Below are 16,051 nucleotides of genomic sequence, written 5' to 3'. Positions count from 1 at the left end.
CTGTCTGCGCCATGGCCCAGGGCTGCAGCAAGGAGTGAGATCTCCTCCAGTCCCAGGGCTGCAGAGGGGTATCAGGTGCTAGGGCTTTCCCCACCACCCCTGTGCTTCTGTGGGGGACCAGGGTGGGAGTGATGGGGCTCCTCCCATCCCACCCACCCGGCGCTTCTACTGGAAAGCAGGATCAGGCGCTGGGGCTTCCCTGCCACCCCATGGCTTCTGCCAGGGATGGAGTCAGGGGCCACTGGGCTAAATTCCCTCTAAGCTGTGTGTTCGGGATTAAGTGCCGTGCAGGCGCTTAGGGCTGCAGTGGGGAGAGATGGCCCCGACCCAGAGCCAGAGCCAGACCAGCCCCGGACCTGCCACAGCTGGGGAAAAGGTGCTGCCCCCTCTTTCCCCCCCAGCCCAGGTGTTACTGTGGGGAGAGCTGGGGGGGGGAGTCCTCTCTCCCCACCATAGCCCAGGGAGCCCCACTGCACCCCCAAACTCCTCATCCTGAGCCTCCACCCCCAGCCAGAGCCCTCACCCCCTGCACCCCAACCTGCTACCCCAGCCGAGCCCCCTCCCACACTCCGAATCCTTTGGCCCCACCCCCGCCACATGAATTTTGTTATGTGCATTGATATGGAGCTGGAGGTCAGCACATGGTAGGAGCTCCCTATCCCTACAATAGCCAGATTTCATGGTAGGGCCCTAGTGATGTGGCAGTAAAAATCCTCAATACAATTTTGCCTGCCAGTGTGATTGCACTTGGGATGTTGCATTCAGTTCAGGGCAGAAATTTACCAGAAAGATAAGTGACAACCTAGAGCAAGTTCAGAGAAGAGCAACCAGAATGGCTAAGGGCCTGAAGGGGCTGTCTTGAGGAAAATTAAGAGTAAATTTTGTCTAGCTTAGCTCAGTAATGCTGATGTGGTGCCATGGTAACAGATATCTGAAAGCCGTACATTCCAAGACGGGAGAGGAATTCTTTAGGCTGGCATGAGGGGGTTATAACAGGAGTAATAAAATAAAAAGAGAAGGAAACCTTAGGCTTAATATCAGGAAAGGCCTCCTAACAGGATCCAGGATCTTCCTCCCCTGCAGAAATACTTGCAGATGGAGATCTGGGTGGAGGATCAGAGCAGAAAAATCTGCTCCCCCCTCACACAATTTCCCTCAAATTATTCAATAGGGGTTACCCCCATGCATTATAGTCAGCAGTTCTGCCCCAAAAGCCAGATGAAATCCTAGGGGATGGAGAACAGGCCCTCTATATAAAAGCAGAAGGTTAAGCACCATTGGTTGCTCTATAAGGACTTTCCAATGACCACAGCACAGCACAGTAGAAAGGAGTCATTTCGAGATCTGTAGCATTCAAGTACCTGGGTATTTCATAGCATGTAACAGATTATATAGCCAAGACAGATTATATAGCCTTTCCTATAGGTTCCTTAACATTGCTGTGAAAGAATATAGATTTTGGGTAGTCTGGATTTACTACATGGATTTAGTAGGTTACTAGGCTACGAAGGTAGAGGGTGTGGACATGGCATAGTTAATTATTAATACAGATCTGTCTCCTCTTTCTGGAAGAGTCCATTACTTTACACATGATTCCTTCAACCAGAGCATGGAAAGAGATAAACAACAATTAAATGTGTAAAGATCTATACATACCACATTAAAGATAATCTGAGCATAACTTGTAAGAAACATGTCATCAGTACAAAAAAAGACCCAAATGACAATCCAAAGTCTCCTCCTAAAAACAAGATAAAAAGTAACAATTTCCTATTTACAAGAAAATATTGCTTTAGTTAAAAACTCTAAAAACCATTCTCTTGGAGTCCATATAAAAATAATTGTGTGTGTGTGAGAGTGTTTTCATATATATATATATATATTTATGGCTTTACATGCTGAAATATTCTAGATTAAATGAGGAAATATAAATGAACTATTAATTCTTTTTCTCCACTTCTTCAGTTTTTACAGATTCTTCCCCTCCATCAGATAAGAAGCCACTTCCATATTTCTTCATTTTGTTTTCCACTTTGGTGAGTCTCTGCTTTACTTTGAGTTGAGTTGAGTTGTATTCTGCCATGAGCCTAGCAAACCTAGTCTGTAGATTGTCCAGAGTGCTTTCAAGTCTTTCTACTTTTTCTTCCAAGTCTTTAGGGTCAGCTCCTGCTTTTGCCGCCTCCTCATCTATTAAATTGTCTTTCATCAGAATTTGCCGCCCTTTCTCTTCCAATGCCTTTTTGGCATCAGGATATTCAGTGAGGGCTTCCATCAAATCATCTTTGGACAAACAGAATAGATCAGAATAACCAATGCTCCTGATGTTGGCTGTCCGTCTGTTACCAGATTTGCTACCTTTGATGTTTAAGATGCTGATTTCTCCAAAGTAGCTGCCATCGCTTAGGACAACAAACTGTGTTATGCCATCATCTGCCACCACAGCCAACTTCCCCTCCTTAATGATGTACATTTCTCTCCCAATATCCCCCTTTTTGCAGATGTAATCTCCAGGACTAAAGACCGTAGGTCTCAGCTTCAGCACCAGCTCAATAAGAAGCCCAGCTTCACAATCCTGGAAGATACGCACTTTCTTTAGCGTGTCCAGATGGACATTGATAGCAATTTCAGCCTTAAGTTTGTCAGGCAGGTTTTTAAGAACTTCCTTCTCATCTACTGTTTTCTTGTTGGTCCAGAGGTAATCAAACCACTTAATGACCCTGGCCTCCAAATCCTTTGTCACCTTTCGGAAATGCATATACTGTTTTATGGAATCAATTTTGGCCTGGAAATCTGCCCTGGAGGCATTCATGTTGGAAATCATAGAGCCTACGTTACCGACAATAGTAGCGAAGATCAGCACACCCACCAAGAAGTCAATGACCACAAAGAGATACTCTTCATCTTTCACAGGAGGCGGGGTTTCTCCAATTGTCGTCAGTGTCAGTGTTGACCAATACAAACAGTAAATATACTTTCTGGACAGACGTCCATATTCTGGATGGGACACATTGGGATAGACCCAGGAGTCAGTTCCAAACCCAATAAGCTTTGAAATTGCAAAATATATGCATGCATTCCAGTGGATGATGATAAGAATGTACAAGACAAGATTTCCAATCCGAAACATATTTGGATAGTTTGTCCTGGTTTCTGTGCGGTCAAAAAACTCAAATAGCCTGGCAAACCTCAGCAAGCGGTTAAACCGTAGTTCAGGGTAGTTCAACCCAAGTTTTAAATATGCCAGGTCTGTTGGTAAAAGAGAGAGCATATCTAATCTGAACTGTACGGTAGTAGTGTAATGTAGTCTTAGTTTCTTTTCATCTTGGACTAGTAAGCCTTGTTCAAGGAAGCCTTAAAAGGATAAAAAAATAACCGTTTTTTGTTATAATACATTAGAAGATGGACCACAAACCTATAATTAGTCAGAAACAGGCTGCAGCTTATGCCTGAAGGATTCCTATTTGCTTGCAAATACTAAAGACATTATTGCATTTGAAACTTATAATATATATGGACATTAATGTACTTTCCATAGGTTTCTAGTATAGTTCATAAAAAGATATTGTATAAGCTTTATATTTAGTAGTAGCAGTAGAATTACAATAGCACATAGACACCTCAACCAAGACTAGGGGTCCATTGTGATAAACATGCGATATACATTAAGAGACAGTACATGCCCCCAACGAGCTTACAGTATAAAGGCCCCAAATTCACAATGACAATTATTTGGACCACTGAAACATGGAGCCCTAATGAAGTCAGTATAGCTCCATGTGGGTGTTGGTTCTATCTGTGCAGATCTCATTGCAGGATCAGGGTCCAAATAGATAAGCCACACCATGAATGGGAGCACTATTACCCCACCCTCCCCAATTGTTAACAGAGATTAAGGGCCAGATTCTGATACTCTTTCTCATGCTGAGTTGCACTTTATTCCATGATTAGTCCCACTGAAGTCTATGGATTAAGATGCTGTTCAGTGTAAGGATAGCAAAATCAGTCTCTAAACGTATGTCTGCACTACAATTAAACATCCACAGCTGGCCTATGCCAGCTGACTCGGACTTGCAGGGCTCATGCTAGGGTCCTGTTTAATTGCAGTGTAAACATTAGGGCTTGGGCTGGAGCCCAAGTTCTGGGACCCTCACCCCTCGCAGGCATGGGTGGCAAGTTTGTAGAATTTTTGGTGGTGCCCAGAACCCGCCCCCCCAAACTCTGCCCCCACCTGCCTAAGGCTCTGGGAGGGGTTTGGGGGGGGGTCTGGGGTGCAGGTCCTGGGCTGGGGATTATGGTGCAGGAGGGTTGCAGGGTGCAGGCTTTGGGATGGAGTTTGGGTGCTGGGTGCAGGCTCCAGGCTGGGGCAGGGGGTGGGTGTGCAGGAGGGGATGAGGGGTGCAGGCTTTGGGACGGAGTTTGGGGGTGAGAAGGGGTGTGTGGGAAGGGGGAGGGGGTGCACCCTCTGGGAGGAGGTGGGATAGGAGGGAGTGCAGGGGTGAGGGCTGTGGGGCTGAGGGTGAGGGGTTCATGATGCAGGAGGGGGCTCAGGGCTGGGGCAGAGGATTAGGGTGTGGGGGGATGAGGGCTCTGGCTGGGGATGAGGGGCTTGGGGCGTTGGAGAGGCTCAGGGCTAGGGCGGAAGGGCAGGGTAAGGGCAGCCTGCCCTGCCATTAGGAGATGGGGGGAGCTAGGACCCTGAGGCAGCAGACAGCAGTTCTGCCAGGAGCCGCTCCACATAGGAATGTGCTATTCCGGCAGCACAAGTAGGCATGGGAGAGGCACCCGCCGCTTTCTTTCAGGCAGGGACACGGGGGGGGGGGGAGAAGACCCACGGGGGCCAGGGGAGAGACCCAGCTCCAAATATTGGTGGAGCACAGCACCCAGCCCTGAATATTCCTGGTGCTCGGGCACCTCGAGCCCATATAACCTGCCGCCTATGCTCGCAGGACCCTATAGCCCATGATCCAGCCTGACCCTGAACATCTACACTGCAATTAAACAGCCCCACGAGGACAAGCCCCATGAGCCCGAGTCAGCTGGCATAGGCCAGCTGCGGGCTTTTAATAGCAGTGTGGACATACCCTAAGTGACCTGCTCCAGGTCACACAGCAAGTCTGTGGCAGAACTGGGAACTGCACTCTAGAAAGTTGCAATCTAGTGCTAGCCTTAACCACAAGACCAATACTCCTCTCCCGATTTAAGTGAATAACTCGGGCTTAGTGATGCAGACAAATATGTGACAAAATATGAAAAACTAATCTATATTTTAAATATATTTTATTTTAAATATATTTATGATAAGGAGGCTGAGTTTACTTTCTGCTGTGAATTGTTTAAATGTCTCCCACGGCAATAGCAGATTTTACCTCCCTCCTGCAACTGTTGTCATCATTTTACTCATGTCATTTGCTTGGTTGCACAGAACATAGTATTAAAGTTCTGGTTCAAATCCACAGCAAGAGAAAAGTTCTTAGCAGAGGCTGTCACAGCACTCTTGCAGGCAAACTGGCTCCGTCACCTCATGACATACTTTTTTTTACACAGAGAATAAATAGCCTGCAGAATTCATTGCCACAAACTATCATTAATGCCAAGACATTAGCAGGATTAAAAAACAGTACTCAACATTTATATGGATTTAAAAAAATCCACCATTATAGTATATAGGGTTGTTTTGTTTTTGTTTTTAAATTTGGAAGGGATATAAGACAGGGAATATAACAATCTCTAATTGAGGGGCGATAGGAAAAGCCTTCCCTAAACACAGGTTATTCCATAATTTCCCACCTCAGAGTTTCCTGTGTTTTCTTCAGAAGCTTCTAGTTTTAGATGCTGTTGGAGACAGGATATTGAACTACATAGGCCACCAGCATACTGATCCAGTAGGGCATAACCCATGTTATGTCTGAAAACAATGTAAAATCCTAAGAGGACTCACCTGTCCTGAATCTGACGAATGTGTCCAGTATGTAGATGATATCTGAGCTATAGTCCAAGACCACCCATAATATAATATGTTTAGTTTGTAGCTCATCAAAACAGGCTCTAAAAAAAAACACAAAGACATGGAAGATTTCATTCCTCTTGTATAAGGAGGCGCAGAGAGTACTATATGCGTATTCTGAAAGCATTTTAGCAACTGTTGCTGGCACTGCACAGGCTATGGACATCATGTCTGCACTGGAGTATTTGCTGTGAATTTAAATGTAATGACTTAACATAATGGGATATTTCTGAAACCAAAGGTCTTACATAGCAGGGGCAAATTTCACATATATACACACATCCCACACATGTTACTCTGCATCAGTTTTCTCAGCTCAGATCCTCAAGAACTCACATCACAGCATCAGAGCTACAAGCAGAGGAGGACTGTACAGAATTCATTCAGATCCCATCAAGTTAATTCTTGGATCAACTGGAAGAAGGTTTGCTCCTGCGTGACACAGGGCACATCATCTCCCATGCCTCCCAGAGGCTAAGTGATATACCTCCATAGCACTCCCATATGACTCTGATACACTGAGTCCGATTGTCCATTTCACATACTCCAGTAATATCTTCCTGCCACTGGAGGAAAAGCCATGTCAAAATTCCTCATACTAACTTTAAATGACTCTTCTCTGCCTACTCCCTGATTTTGCTTGCCATCCACCAGCCTATCTATCCCTTATTGACTACCACAAGTTTCTTCATAAATGGTAATAGTGCCTAGAGAAATACATTGACTTAGTGTCACTTTGTACTGTAGCCACTAGATGGCACACAGATGCCATTGCAGGCACAGATTTGGGAATGCTTGCTGCCAGTCAAAGACTTTTTAGGCAGACAGACAAAAATCATCAGGCCACAAATCCTAACTCATAAAGAAGACGTATGAATAAACTATACAAAGGGGTTGTATGCAAAGTCACCCAAGAAATTTTATAGGGAGATAGAATGATCCAATGGGGAATTAACCAAATTGTACACTTCTAAATGCTACCTTTAAGGAGAAAATAAAACTGGAATAAAGTCCAATAACTACCAGCCAACCCCTCATCTGTAAAAATAAAACTGCATCTTCTGCTATAACTGCCTCTGATGGCACCTAGCAAGCGGTCATCAAACTTCTATCCCAGGAAGGAAGAGAAAAGAACATTTCAGTGACAGGCACTCTGGGCTCCTATGAAAATGCAGAAAGCATGAAATGCACATTCTCAGCTTTTGTTTCGCAAAAGCAGAGATTTACAATTGAAAAAAAGAGAATGGAGGGGTCTTCTCAACCTATCATAGAATCACAGAAATGTAGGGATGGAAAGGTCTTTGAGAGGTCATGTCCACCCCCCTGCCCTAAGACAGGACCCTGACGGATGCTAGGACCATTAAAGGCTCATTATTTTCCAAGTCATGCCTGTCCCCAGCCTGGTCTCTTATGAAGGAATTAAATTCCACATTAAACAATCTAATATAGTATCAGGATTGTTAGATTTTTAAAGCTGCCTCAAAAAAGGGAAACAAGGAGGGTGAGGTAATATCTTTTATTGGACCAGCTCCTGAGGGTGAGAGAGACAACAAGAAGATCTGTGTGTGGCTCCAAAGTTTGTTTCTCTCACCAACAGAAGTTGGTTCAATAAAAGATAATACTTTATCCACCTTGTCTCTTTAATATCCTGGGACCGACATGGCTACAACTACACTGCATAATGAAGAAACAGCTTTTAACAAGAGTGCTATGTTTTTTGTACAAAATGAAAGAGAAAGAAAGAAAATGCATGATGGTGTGGTGTGATATAAAGGTTTTAACAGCATGAGTTTAGCAGTAAGTTCTGCAGGTAATTCCAAATGAATGCTGAGAAAATCTTGATAGTGCCCCATCCAGTGTGTGTGGAGGGGCACATTTTTTACCAAAAAACTATTTTAAGAGAACATCTTAAATGTTAAAGCAACAAAGAATCCTGTGGCACCTTATAGACTAACAGACGTTCTGCAGCATGAGCTTTCGTGGGTGAATACCCACTTCTTCAGATGCAAGTGATCTTAAATGTTATTAGTAATATTTTCAGCTCCCTCTGCCTGGAACAACAGGTTTCATTAGGCTCATGAGCCCAAATATACAGACTTGGAGGGAGAAGAACACTCTTCAAAATCACCTAAAATAGCATTTTTATACAGAATATCAGGATTTTAAGGCCCAGGGAATTTGGGGCCTTTTAGGCTAAAGGCATAGAAAGAATTTCCATCTTTCTGGAATTTCCTCTCATCAACAGTAGAAAGCTCCTGCTTATATCCATGATTGGTGGCAAGATTCTCCTAGCATAATCCTATCACTGATGCAGTACTCACTTGTCCTACACCTCGAGAGCTAGGGGTAGAACTTTTATCTGGTTTGTTGGGCTACTTGTGGGAGGTGGAGAGTAATGACAGCTGTTTTAATCTGTTCGGGAGAGACAGATTAGTGAGCAGAGTGCAGGGAGTCCAAAGAACATGATATATGTACGGGACTCTTAATTTTATCCCATAGATATCGTTTCCACATATGTAGTGTGCATATGTAGGTGTGTATGTATATTAGGCCTGGTCTACATTAGGGGGGGGTCGAACTAAGGTAAGCCACTTCAGCTACATGAAGTCGAACTACCTTAGTTCGAACTACTTACCCGTCCTCACGGCGCGGGATCGAAGTCCGCGGCTCCCCCGTCGACTCCGCCACCGCCGTTCGCGGTGGTGGAGTTCCGGAGTCGACGGGAGCGTGTTCGGAGTTTGATATATCGCATCTAGATGAGACGCGATATATCGAACTCCGAGAAGTCGATTGCTACCCACCGACCCGGCGGGTAGTATGGACGTACCCTTATATACATGCACTTTAGAAGAACAGAAACCAGAAAAAAGGATTTGGAACAGATGTCTGACACATAATCCTAAACCAGGGATCAGCAACCTTTGGCATGTGGCTCGCCAGGGTAAGCACTCTGGCAGGCCGGGCGGGTTTGTTTACCTGCCGCATCTGCAGGTTCGGCCGATCGCAGCTCCCACTGGCCATGGTTCGCTGTCCCAGGCCAATGGGGGCGACAGGAAGCGGCGCAGTCCGAGGGATGTGCTGGCCACCGCTTCCCACAGCCCCCATTGGCCTGGGATGGTGAACCACAGCCAGTGGGAGCCGCGATCGGCCGAACCTGTGGACACGGCAGGTAAACAAATTGGCTCGGCCCTCCAGGGTGCTTACCCTGGTGGGCCGCATGCCAAAGGTTGCTGATCCCTGTCCTAAATCTTTAAAAAAAATAAAATAAAGACATATCCTCAAGAAAACTAATTAGTGAATGAGCAATGCAGCAGCAGTAATGGGGAGGAAAAAGTCTGGGCACTATATTAAAATAAAAGAATCAGGTGGGCTTTTCCAGTTCCAGACAAGCCAGGCACTCCTTCCGCAACCTAAAATAAGCATTAAATATAAATCCATACCTGCACACTAGCATACACCAGTTATAGAATACTGGGGTCGCGATTATGGTCAGCCACCTATAGTACAGGTTGCTTGAAGGATCAATCACAAAGATCTCCTTTTTCTTCCTGAAAAGTAAAACATGCAGAGGTACACCGGGGGAAATTATTTCCATAAGGAGGTCGTGTTTTTGATCTCCAAGGCTGAACATCCTTCTAGTAGATTGTAATGGTTGCAGCTCAGTTAATGACAAAGGTATAGCACCAAAGGGCGTGCCATCCCTGCCGAAATCCCAGATATTACTCAATACAGCAGCTGAAGATTTTCTCATTTGACTCAGTCTATTCCTACATGCCCCAAAATCCAAGGAAATCAAAAGGAACTAGAAAAATTTACATAAATGTCAAAATAACACTGAAACATGTGCTATCATTAGAAAAACCCCATTCTGAACATTCATAGTATAGGCACCCTTCTTTTAAACTGAAAACAAACCTATTTACCTTTCCCACCAGCCAAGAATTTTTACCAATTTCTTCTAAAAACCACAACAAAATTGTGATAACCCTGTTCCTGGAGTCAAAGAGGTCATTGCCTACTTTGCACTCTCAAAAGAATAACCCTTTTTCTTATAAGTCAATCCCATTCTTTTCTCTTCTGGTTTGTTTCAAAGAATCTTAGACTTGTGTGAAAGGACAAACCCCACTGCACACTATGGGAGGTTGACTAAGCTTCCTCTAGAAAGCTTTGGTTAAGAGAGAAGAATCTATGTCCTGGGATCAGAAAGAATCCATCCAGAAGTGGCATTCTTAACTAGGGATACTACAGCAATACGGTACCTACAGCACACTCTACACACATCTGTGATGTATTCATTATAACACACCTCTCAGAACCAGCGTTCATTCTGCACATATAACACTTATTCTCTTTCCATCTTTTCTTCTTTACATGGCATTGAACTAAAGCCAACCCTAATCAATGGGAACAGAGTTTATAAATTGCTAATTAGGGAACAATTGTCTATTTATATAACACTAAGGGCCAAATGCACTGCTTGATGTAAGAAATCACAACCACATTGAAGTCAATAGAGTTTCTCCTGCTCACAGTAGGGTAAATAATGGAAAATATAACTGAAGATGTTGAATTGGTCAGTATTTGTATAAATATAATGTTTATGTTCTGTGCCCCACCTTGAATCTACAGATATTCTGAACCATGACCAAGCCTGTACAGACTTGCAAAGGAGACTGCTGTTAACTAATAGGGCCTCTTAGAGAAGGCAATTTGAATTGCCAGATCAGAGATCATTTGAATTCCCTTTACTGCTCAGCCTGAAGCAGGGGTGCCAGAACAGTTGGGGGTGGAGGGCAGAGGGCCAGGGCCCCATCATTTACCAGCTGTAAGGATGAGCGACAGGGTGAAGAGGAGCAAGCCGGGGGCGGGGTCTTGGGGGAAGAAGCAGGGTGGGGGCATGGCCTTGGGGAGAAGAGGTGGTGCGAGGGCGGGGGCTTGGGCAAAAGGAGTGGTGTGGGGGCGGGGCCATGGTTCGGGCGCCAGTGGCCCCCTCCCGCTTTTAGGGAACTTCCGCTACTCCTGGTCTGAAGTTAGTGCAACAAAACATTGGGAAGGTGCCAAGGACAGACCTGTATGCTTGGGAAGATGCTGCAGGTTCCTTGAGCGGTTGCAATTTCAAATTTGAAATTTTATTATAGCTTTGACATGAGAACACCCCTGCGGCTTGGGAAAACACTGACTGTAGCAGGAGCCTTGCTCTGAAGACTTAACTACTCCATGTAAGGCTCTATGGTGCAGGAGGTGTGTTACAACCATACATTCACTAGTAATACTTACTCCTCTTTTTTTTTATCATCTTTTTTGTCGTCTTTTTTCTCCTCTTTCTTTTCCTCCTTTTTTTCTTCTTTTTTCTCCTCCTTTGCCTCTTTCTTTTCTTTATTCTTGCTGTGTAACACAGTGTAACGTTTAGCAATGTTCCCCAATTTACCAGGCTAGGCTGGGCGAGGCTAAGCGAGGCTAGAGGATGGAAGTTGAGGTGGAATAAAGGAGGCTATAGAGCTGGGTTTTGCTCCTACAGCAGAGGAGAGGGCAGGGCTTCTCAAGTAGGCCATCCACCCATTTAGTATAAATGGGACCTGTATTACATGATCTACGCTCCAGAATTAACAGTAACATGGTACGAAATCATGTTGGCTGATTTTGTGAGAGATTAACCCATGCTTTATCAGGCAAGTAAATACAACAGTGTTTGCTTTGTTTATAGCGAAATGTTTCCTGTTTGCTTGACTCTTTAAAATTCAGGCAATCAAAAACATCTATTTCATGGCATTAGAACTTGAAATGGTTCAACAGTCTCAAGATTTGCATGGTCCTTTGATATACTCTAACCCCAACAGCAGCAACTGCCTATTTAAAGCTGTGGTAGTGATTAAGTAAAAAAGGTCAGATCCTCCTCTCACACTTATTTTGCTCCTGGGTAACTCCATTAAGAGAACCATAGCCAATGTTTGAACAAAGCCAACCAAAGTGTGGAAACAAGCTTTTGCTGTCTATTCAGCACAGCAGTGTTATTCAAAATCTGAACATGAAAGGTGAAATTCTAACCCTCTAGAAGTCAATAGGAATTTGGTCATTGACTTAAATGGGCCAGGTTTTCACCTCACATTTATTAATTGTTCCGTAGACAATAAATGTAAATAAACAAATGGTGTTCTGCTACTGCTCTCTCTTCACACTGTTATTTCCTGACATTCAACAGCATAAGAGGTAGACTCAAGCTGCAAGGTTCTGGTCTGGATACAAACTCTTCTAGAGTTCATATCTGGGGTTTTGCTTCAGCCCAGTACAGAGGAAGCAGTCCTCTATTTGATTTGAACTTCCCCAAAGTTTGGGGTTGTTCAAATCCAGGTTGTGGTGGTATGTCTCCATATAGACAAAGAAACCTTTTTCAGATTGGATGGAAATTATTTGCTAGAATTTTGCCACTACTTGATTGATCTTTAAATTTTGGGCCAAATTCTTTTTGTGTAAATGGTGAAACTCCATTGAAGTTAATGGAACTGTATCAATTTATACCAACAAAGAATTTGCCCCCAAAATTTCTACATACAATGTTTGTATTTAATATTTTTGTTCCCAAAGTAGACAGTATCCCCATGCTTCAGTTAGGAAAGCATCAATATCCCTGACAGTTTAATGTAAATGGGCCACTTGCAAGTCTAAAACTGTACGTACGAGCTGTGGCTTGGGTGGTGGACATGGCATTTTCCTCCCAGGGTGTCCGTCTGTTCCACTCTGATCTGCACACACTAGGGGCTAGTCTACATTGGCAACACTGCTGCAGCAGCGCTTTTACGTGGCTTGTGTGGTCGCATCAGAGCGCTGGGAGAGAGGTCTCCTAGGGCTCTAAAAAATCCACCTCCACGAGGGGCATAGCTACCACCGCTGGGAGCATGACTCCCAGACACCCCCGCCCCCACCAAAACTTGCTGTACTCGGAGTGGGGGAGGTGTCACACCCCTGAGTGAGAAAGCTGCAGTGCTGTAAATTGCCAGTGTAGACAAGCCCGAGGTCTGATTCTGCTCTCACATCAGTGTAAATCAGGAGTAAATTTATTCACGTGAACTGAATCACTCCAGTGTGAAGCTAGAGAATACAAGAGCAGAACCACCTACCAGAGAGGCATGTAGAAAAATCCTATTTGCAGGATCTTAGCCAATGGGCACAGCAGGGAAAAATGCCATGAGCTCACATCACATGTGTTCACCACATGCTCTTGCACATGCCTCTCACAGCAGAGAAAGCTTATGCTGTGGTTTGTAGAGTTACCTAAGAACATGCCAATTTTAATGAGTGTACAGTATTTTAAGGGACAGGAGGACAGTGTGAAAATATATTCACTAATTTTAAGATAAGTGCAATTGGCTTGGAAATATCCCTTACCCAATGGTAATAAACATGAGCTCTGATACTGCTACTACCACACTCCCATTGTGATGCAGTAGGGCATGGTTATTTGAAAGACCCCTGCCTTACTTTGCTGGGAGGATTCAAAATCCTAAAACCATCCCTGTTTGCATACGCCAAGAGGTTATTTAAATGTTCACCAAACCAGGCTTGAGCACAGTCAACACATACAGTGAAACTTCACTGATGCCCATGAAAATCCAGGGAGCACAACTGTAGGGCAAAGCTAGTCTTTGTGTTGATTGTCTGATTAACTGAAAGAGCTCCTAAAGTCCTACTACACATAAGGCCAATCAAATAAGTTTTTGCACATCAACCCACCTTAGCAAGGCTAGCACAACAGCAGAGGGTGCTATTCACAATTTCATTTTCTTTACCATTAGCCTTCTGATCTTGTGTGACTGCATTTTAAAGTCAAATATTGCCATTCCCACAAAGCTCTATGCCATTCAGAAACACTCTTGGGTATCACATTATCCCTTCTGAGAGCAAGCTACTATGCTTTTGTGTATGACATGAACCCCATTCATAACCACTATTAGTATCAAAGCACTGGTCCATGATACTCAAAGTGTTTGGCTCCCAAGGGTGGTTGTATCACTAGGGCATAATATCAGAGGGGTAGCAGTGTTAGTCTGGATCTGTAAAAGCAGCAAAGAGTCCTGTGGCACCTTATAGACTAACAGTCGTTTTGGAGCATGAGCTTTCGTGGGTGAATACCCACTTCGTCGGATGCATGCATCCGACGAAGTGGGTATTCACCCACGAAAGCTCATGCTCCAAAACGTCTGTTAGGGCATAATGTTTCTTTTAAAAAGAGCTGTGCTGCTGCACATTTATAAGCCTGATTATGCAAGGAAGATTCATTTGACATGGCTAAGCAATCAAAATGTATCAGTGCCATTGAACCATGGAAGGGGTGTTTTGACAAAAATCAGTAGTTAACCCACTCACCAGTAGATGGCTGTTTTTATTGTGTTTGGGGATGGAATTTCCCCTGACCCTCTCCATTTACTACAGGTATTCCCTGGGGGCTGGATTCACTCGCCTCTTTGTTTAGACACTGCTCTATCCATCTCCCCGCTCTAAGACACAGTAGCTATTGGCACGGGAATGTTAGTACAATGCAAAAGCACTCTGAAGACTCGCCACTGGACTCAAAGGAAAGGAAAGGCCACTCCTTTCCTCTAACCTGAGAGCAAGCACAGCCCCTGCATGACATCTGCAGACTTGAAGGCCTCATCTCCACTGCCCCAAGAGTGGGCACTCTGCTGCCCCTTCCATCTTGACAAACATGGAGCTTTACCAAAACTGCAGTTTATTTCCTCTGAAGTATTATTGAGTAAGCAGCATTCAAGTAATTGTTTGAAAGGATATTCATGTCTATTCCCTTTGACTAAAAGAAATGGAAAGGTCTTTTGTCCAGTTTCTCCTGAGTACAGGGGGAGCAGATGTCCCTGTAGGCTGGGAAAGACTTGCCTGCCTATACCATTATAATCATATTACTATAGTATTTAATAAAATGTAGTGCTTCCATAATGTTTTTCACCTTTAAACTGCTCTACATATCAACTAACTATGCCTCACAACACCCTCGTAAGATAAGTCAGTATTGTCTCCATTTGGGGAAACTGTAGCACCAATAGTTGAGTGACAGGTGCAAGGTCACAGCATGAATCATGGCCCGAAATGGGATTAGAATTCAGTATTTATGTCTCTGAGTCCTGTGTCCTGACCACTAACCCAGGCTTTGCACTTTTAGTTCTACCATTACTGTTCTACAGTAACAGCCCCAAGTCCTGAGTATTGGGTCATTGTTGTAGCACACATGACACTTATTTTTAAATCAAGCACATGGAAACAAACAAAAACAAATCACTTAAAGAGAGGTAAGAATTTCTCCCAAGTGTAAGGATGGGGTTTTGAAATGGAAAGAAATTTTCAGGATTTATCATTTTAAATTCACAGTGTATTGTGAATTAATTAACAATTAATTGTTTGGGGGAATAAGAGCAATTTCCTCTGTTTCTAATATGGCCTAAAATGATCAAAAGAATTTCCTTTTGGTCCTGGGGATTTTTCTTTTTTGTTTTTACCCAGGGGAGAAATGAAAAACTAGACTAGCATCATGGCAGGAACAAAGCTGCTGCTGGCTGCTGTGCCATTCCCAGAGCTAGAGGGTAAGAGCCATTATCAACAGTAGTGTGGAGTGATTTCAGATTACACATTGTCTAGAGCTCTTCCTTTGAAGGAATTAAATAGCCTTAGAAATCTAAAATGTTCTTATTCCCTATCACTTCCACAGATCACAAGGCCAGAAGGAAATGTTGTGATCATTTCTGTAGGATCTTCTGTATGACACAGGCCATATAATTTCACCAAGCAATTCCTGCACCTACCCAACAACTTTTGGTTTAGCTAAAGCATATCTTTTAGAAAGACATCCAATCCTGATTTACACAGAGTGCATCCAGAACTTCCGCATAACCTGCTCAAGATCAACTTTTAACCACAGATGACAACCTGAAGGAATTTGAACATTTGATTTGGAAGCAAAGCCCTGTGTGTCAATAAAAAAGAGAACACTGTTAAAAAAGAATATAGAGCTCTCTCATTCATAAGTTTAAATGTTAACAAACC

The 16,051-nt window shown here is 43.8% G+C and overlaps 1 protein-coding gene and 1 long non-coding RNA gene across 4 annotated transcripts in view; one reads left to right on the top strand and one right to left on the bottom strand.

The window, feature by feature from the left end:
- Positions 1 to 1,855: 1,855 nt before the first annotated feature.
- CNGA3 (cyclic nucleotide gated channel subunit alpha 3) overlaps positions 1,856 to 16,051 on the bottom strand; it is a 104,718-nt gene continuing 90,522 nt past the window's right edge. For 2 of the 3 annotated variants that reach the window (XM_039520813.1, XM_039520814.1), the window contains 4 exons: positions 11,282 to 11,389; positions 9,445 to 9,552; positions 5,939 to 6,045; positions 1,856 to 3,351 (listed from right to left, as the gene is read on the bottom strand). In XM_039520813.1, coding sequence (XP_039376747.1) covers positions 1,940 to 3,351; positions 5,939 to 6,045; positions 9,445 to 9,552; positions 11,282 to 11,389 — 1,735 coding nt within the window. In that variant the 3' untranslated portion in view covers positions 1,856 to 1,939. The remainder of the gene's footprint in view (positions 3,352 to 5,938; positions 6,046 to 9,444; positions 9,553 to 11,281; positions 11,390 to 16,051) is intronic. The other variant, XM_039520815.1, reaches the window with a different exon arrangement.
- LOC120395978 lies at positions 11,143 to 15,989 on the top strand. Its single transcript, XR_005592908.1, has 3 exons — positions 11,143 to 11,245; positions 15,466 to 15,591; positions 15,717 to 15,989. It is a non-coding gene; the product is annotated as an uncharacterized LOC120395978 (long non-coding RNA).

This window comes from Mauremys reevesii, linkage group 1, assembly GCF_016161935.1.
Source record: "Mauremys reevesii isolate NIE-2019 linkage group 1, ASM1616193v1, whole genome shotgun sequence".
NCBI classification, from domain to species: Eukaryota; Metazoa; Chordata; order Testudines; family Geoemydidae; genus Mauremys; species Mauremys reevesii.
This window is presented reverse-complemented; position numbering and strand designations above follow the sequence as displayed.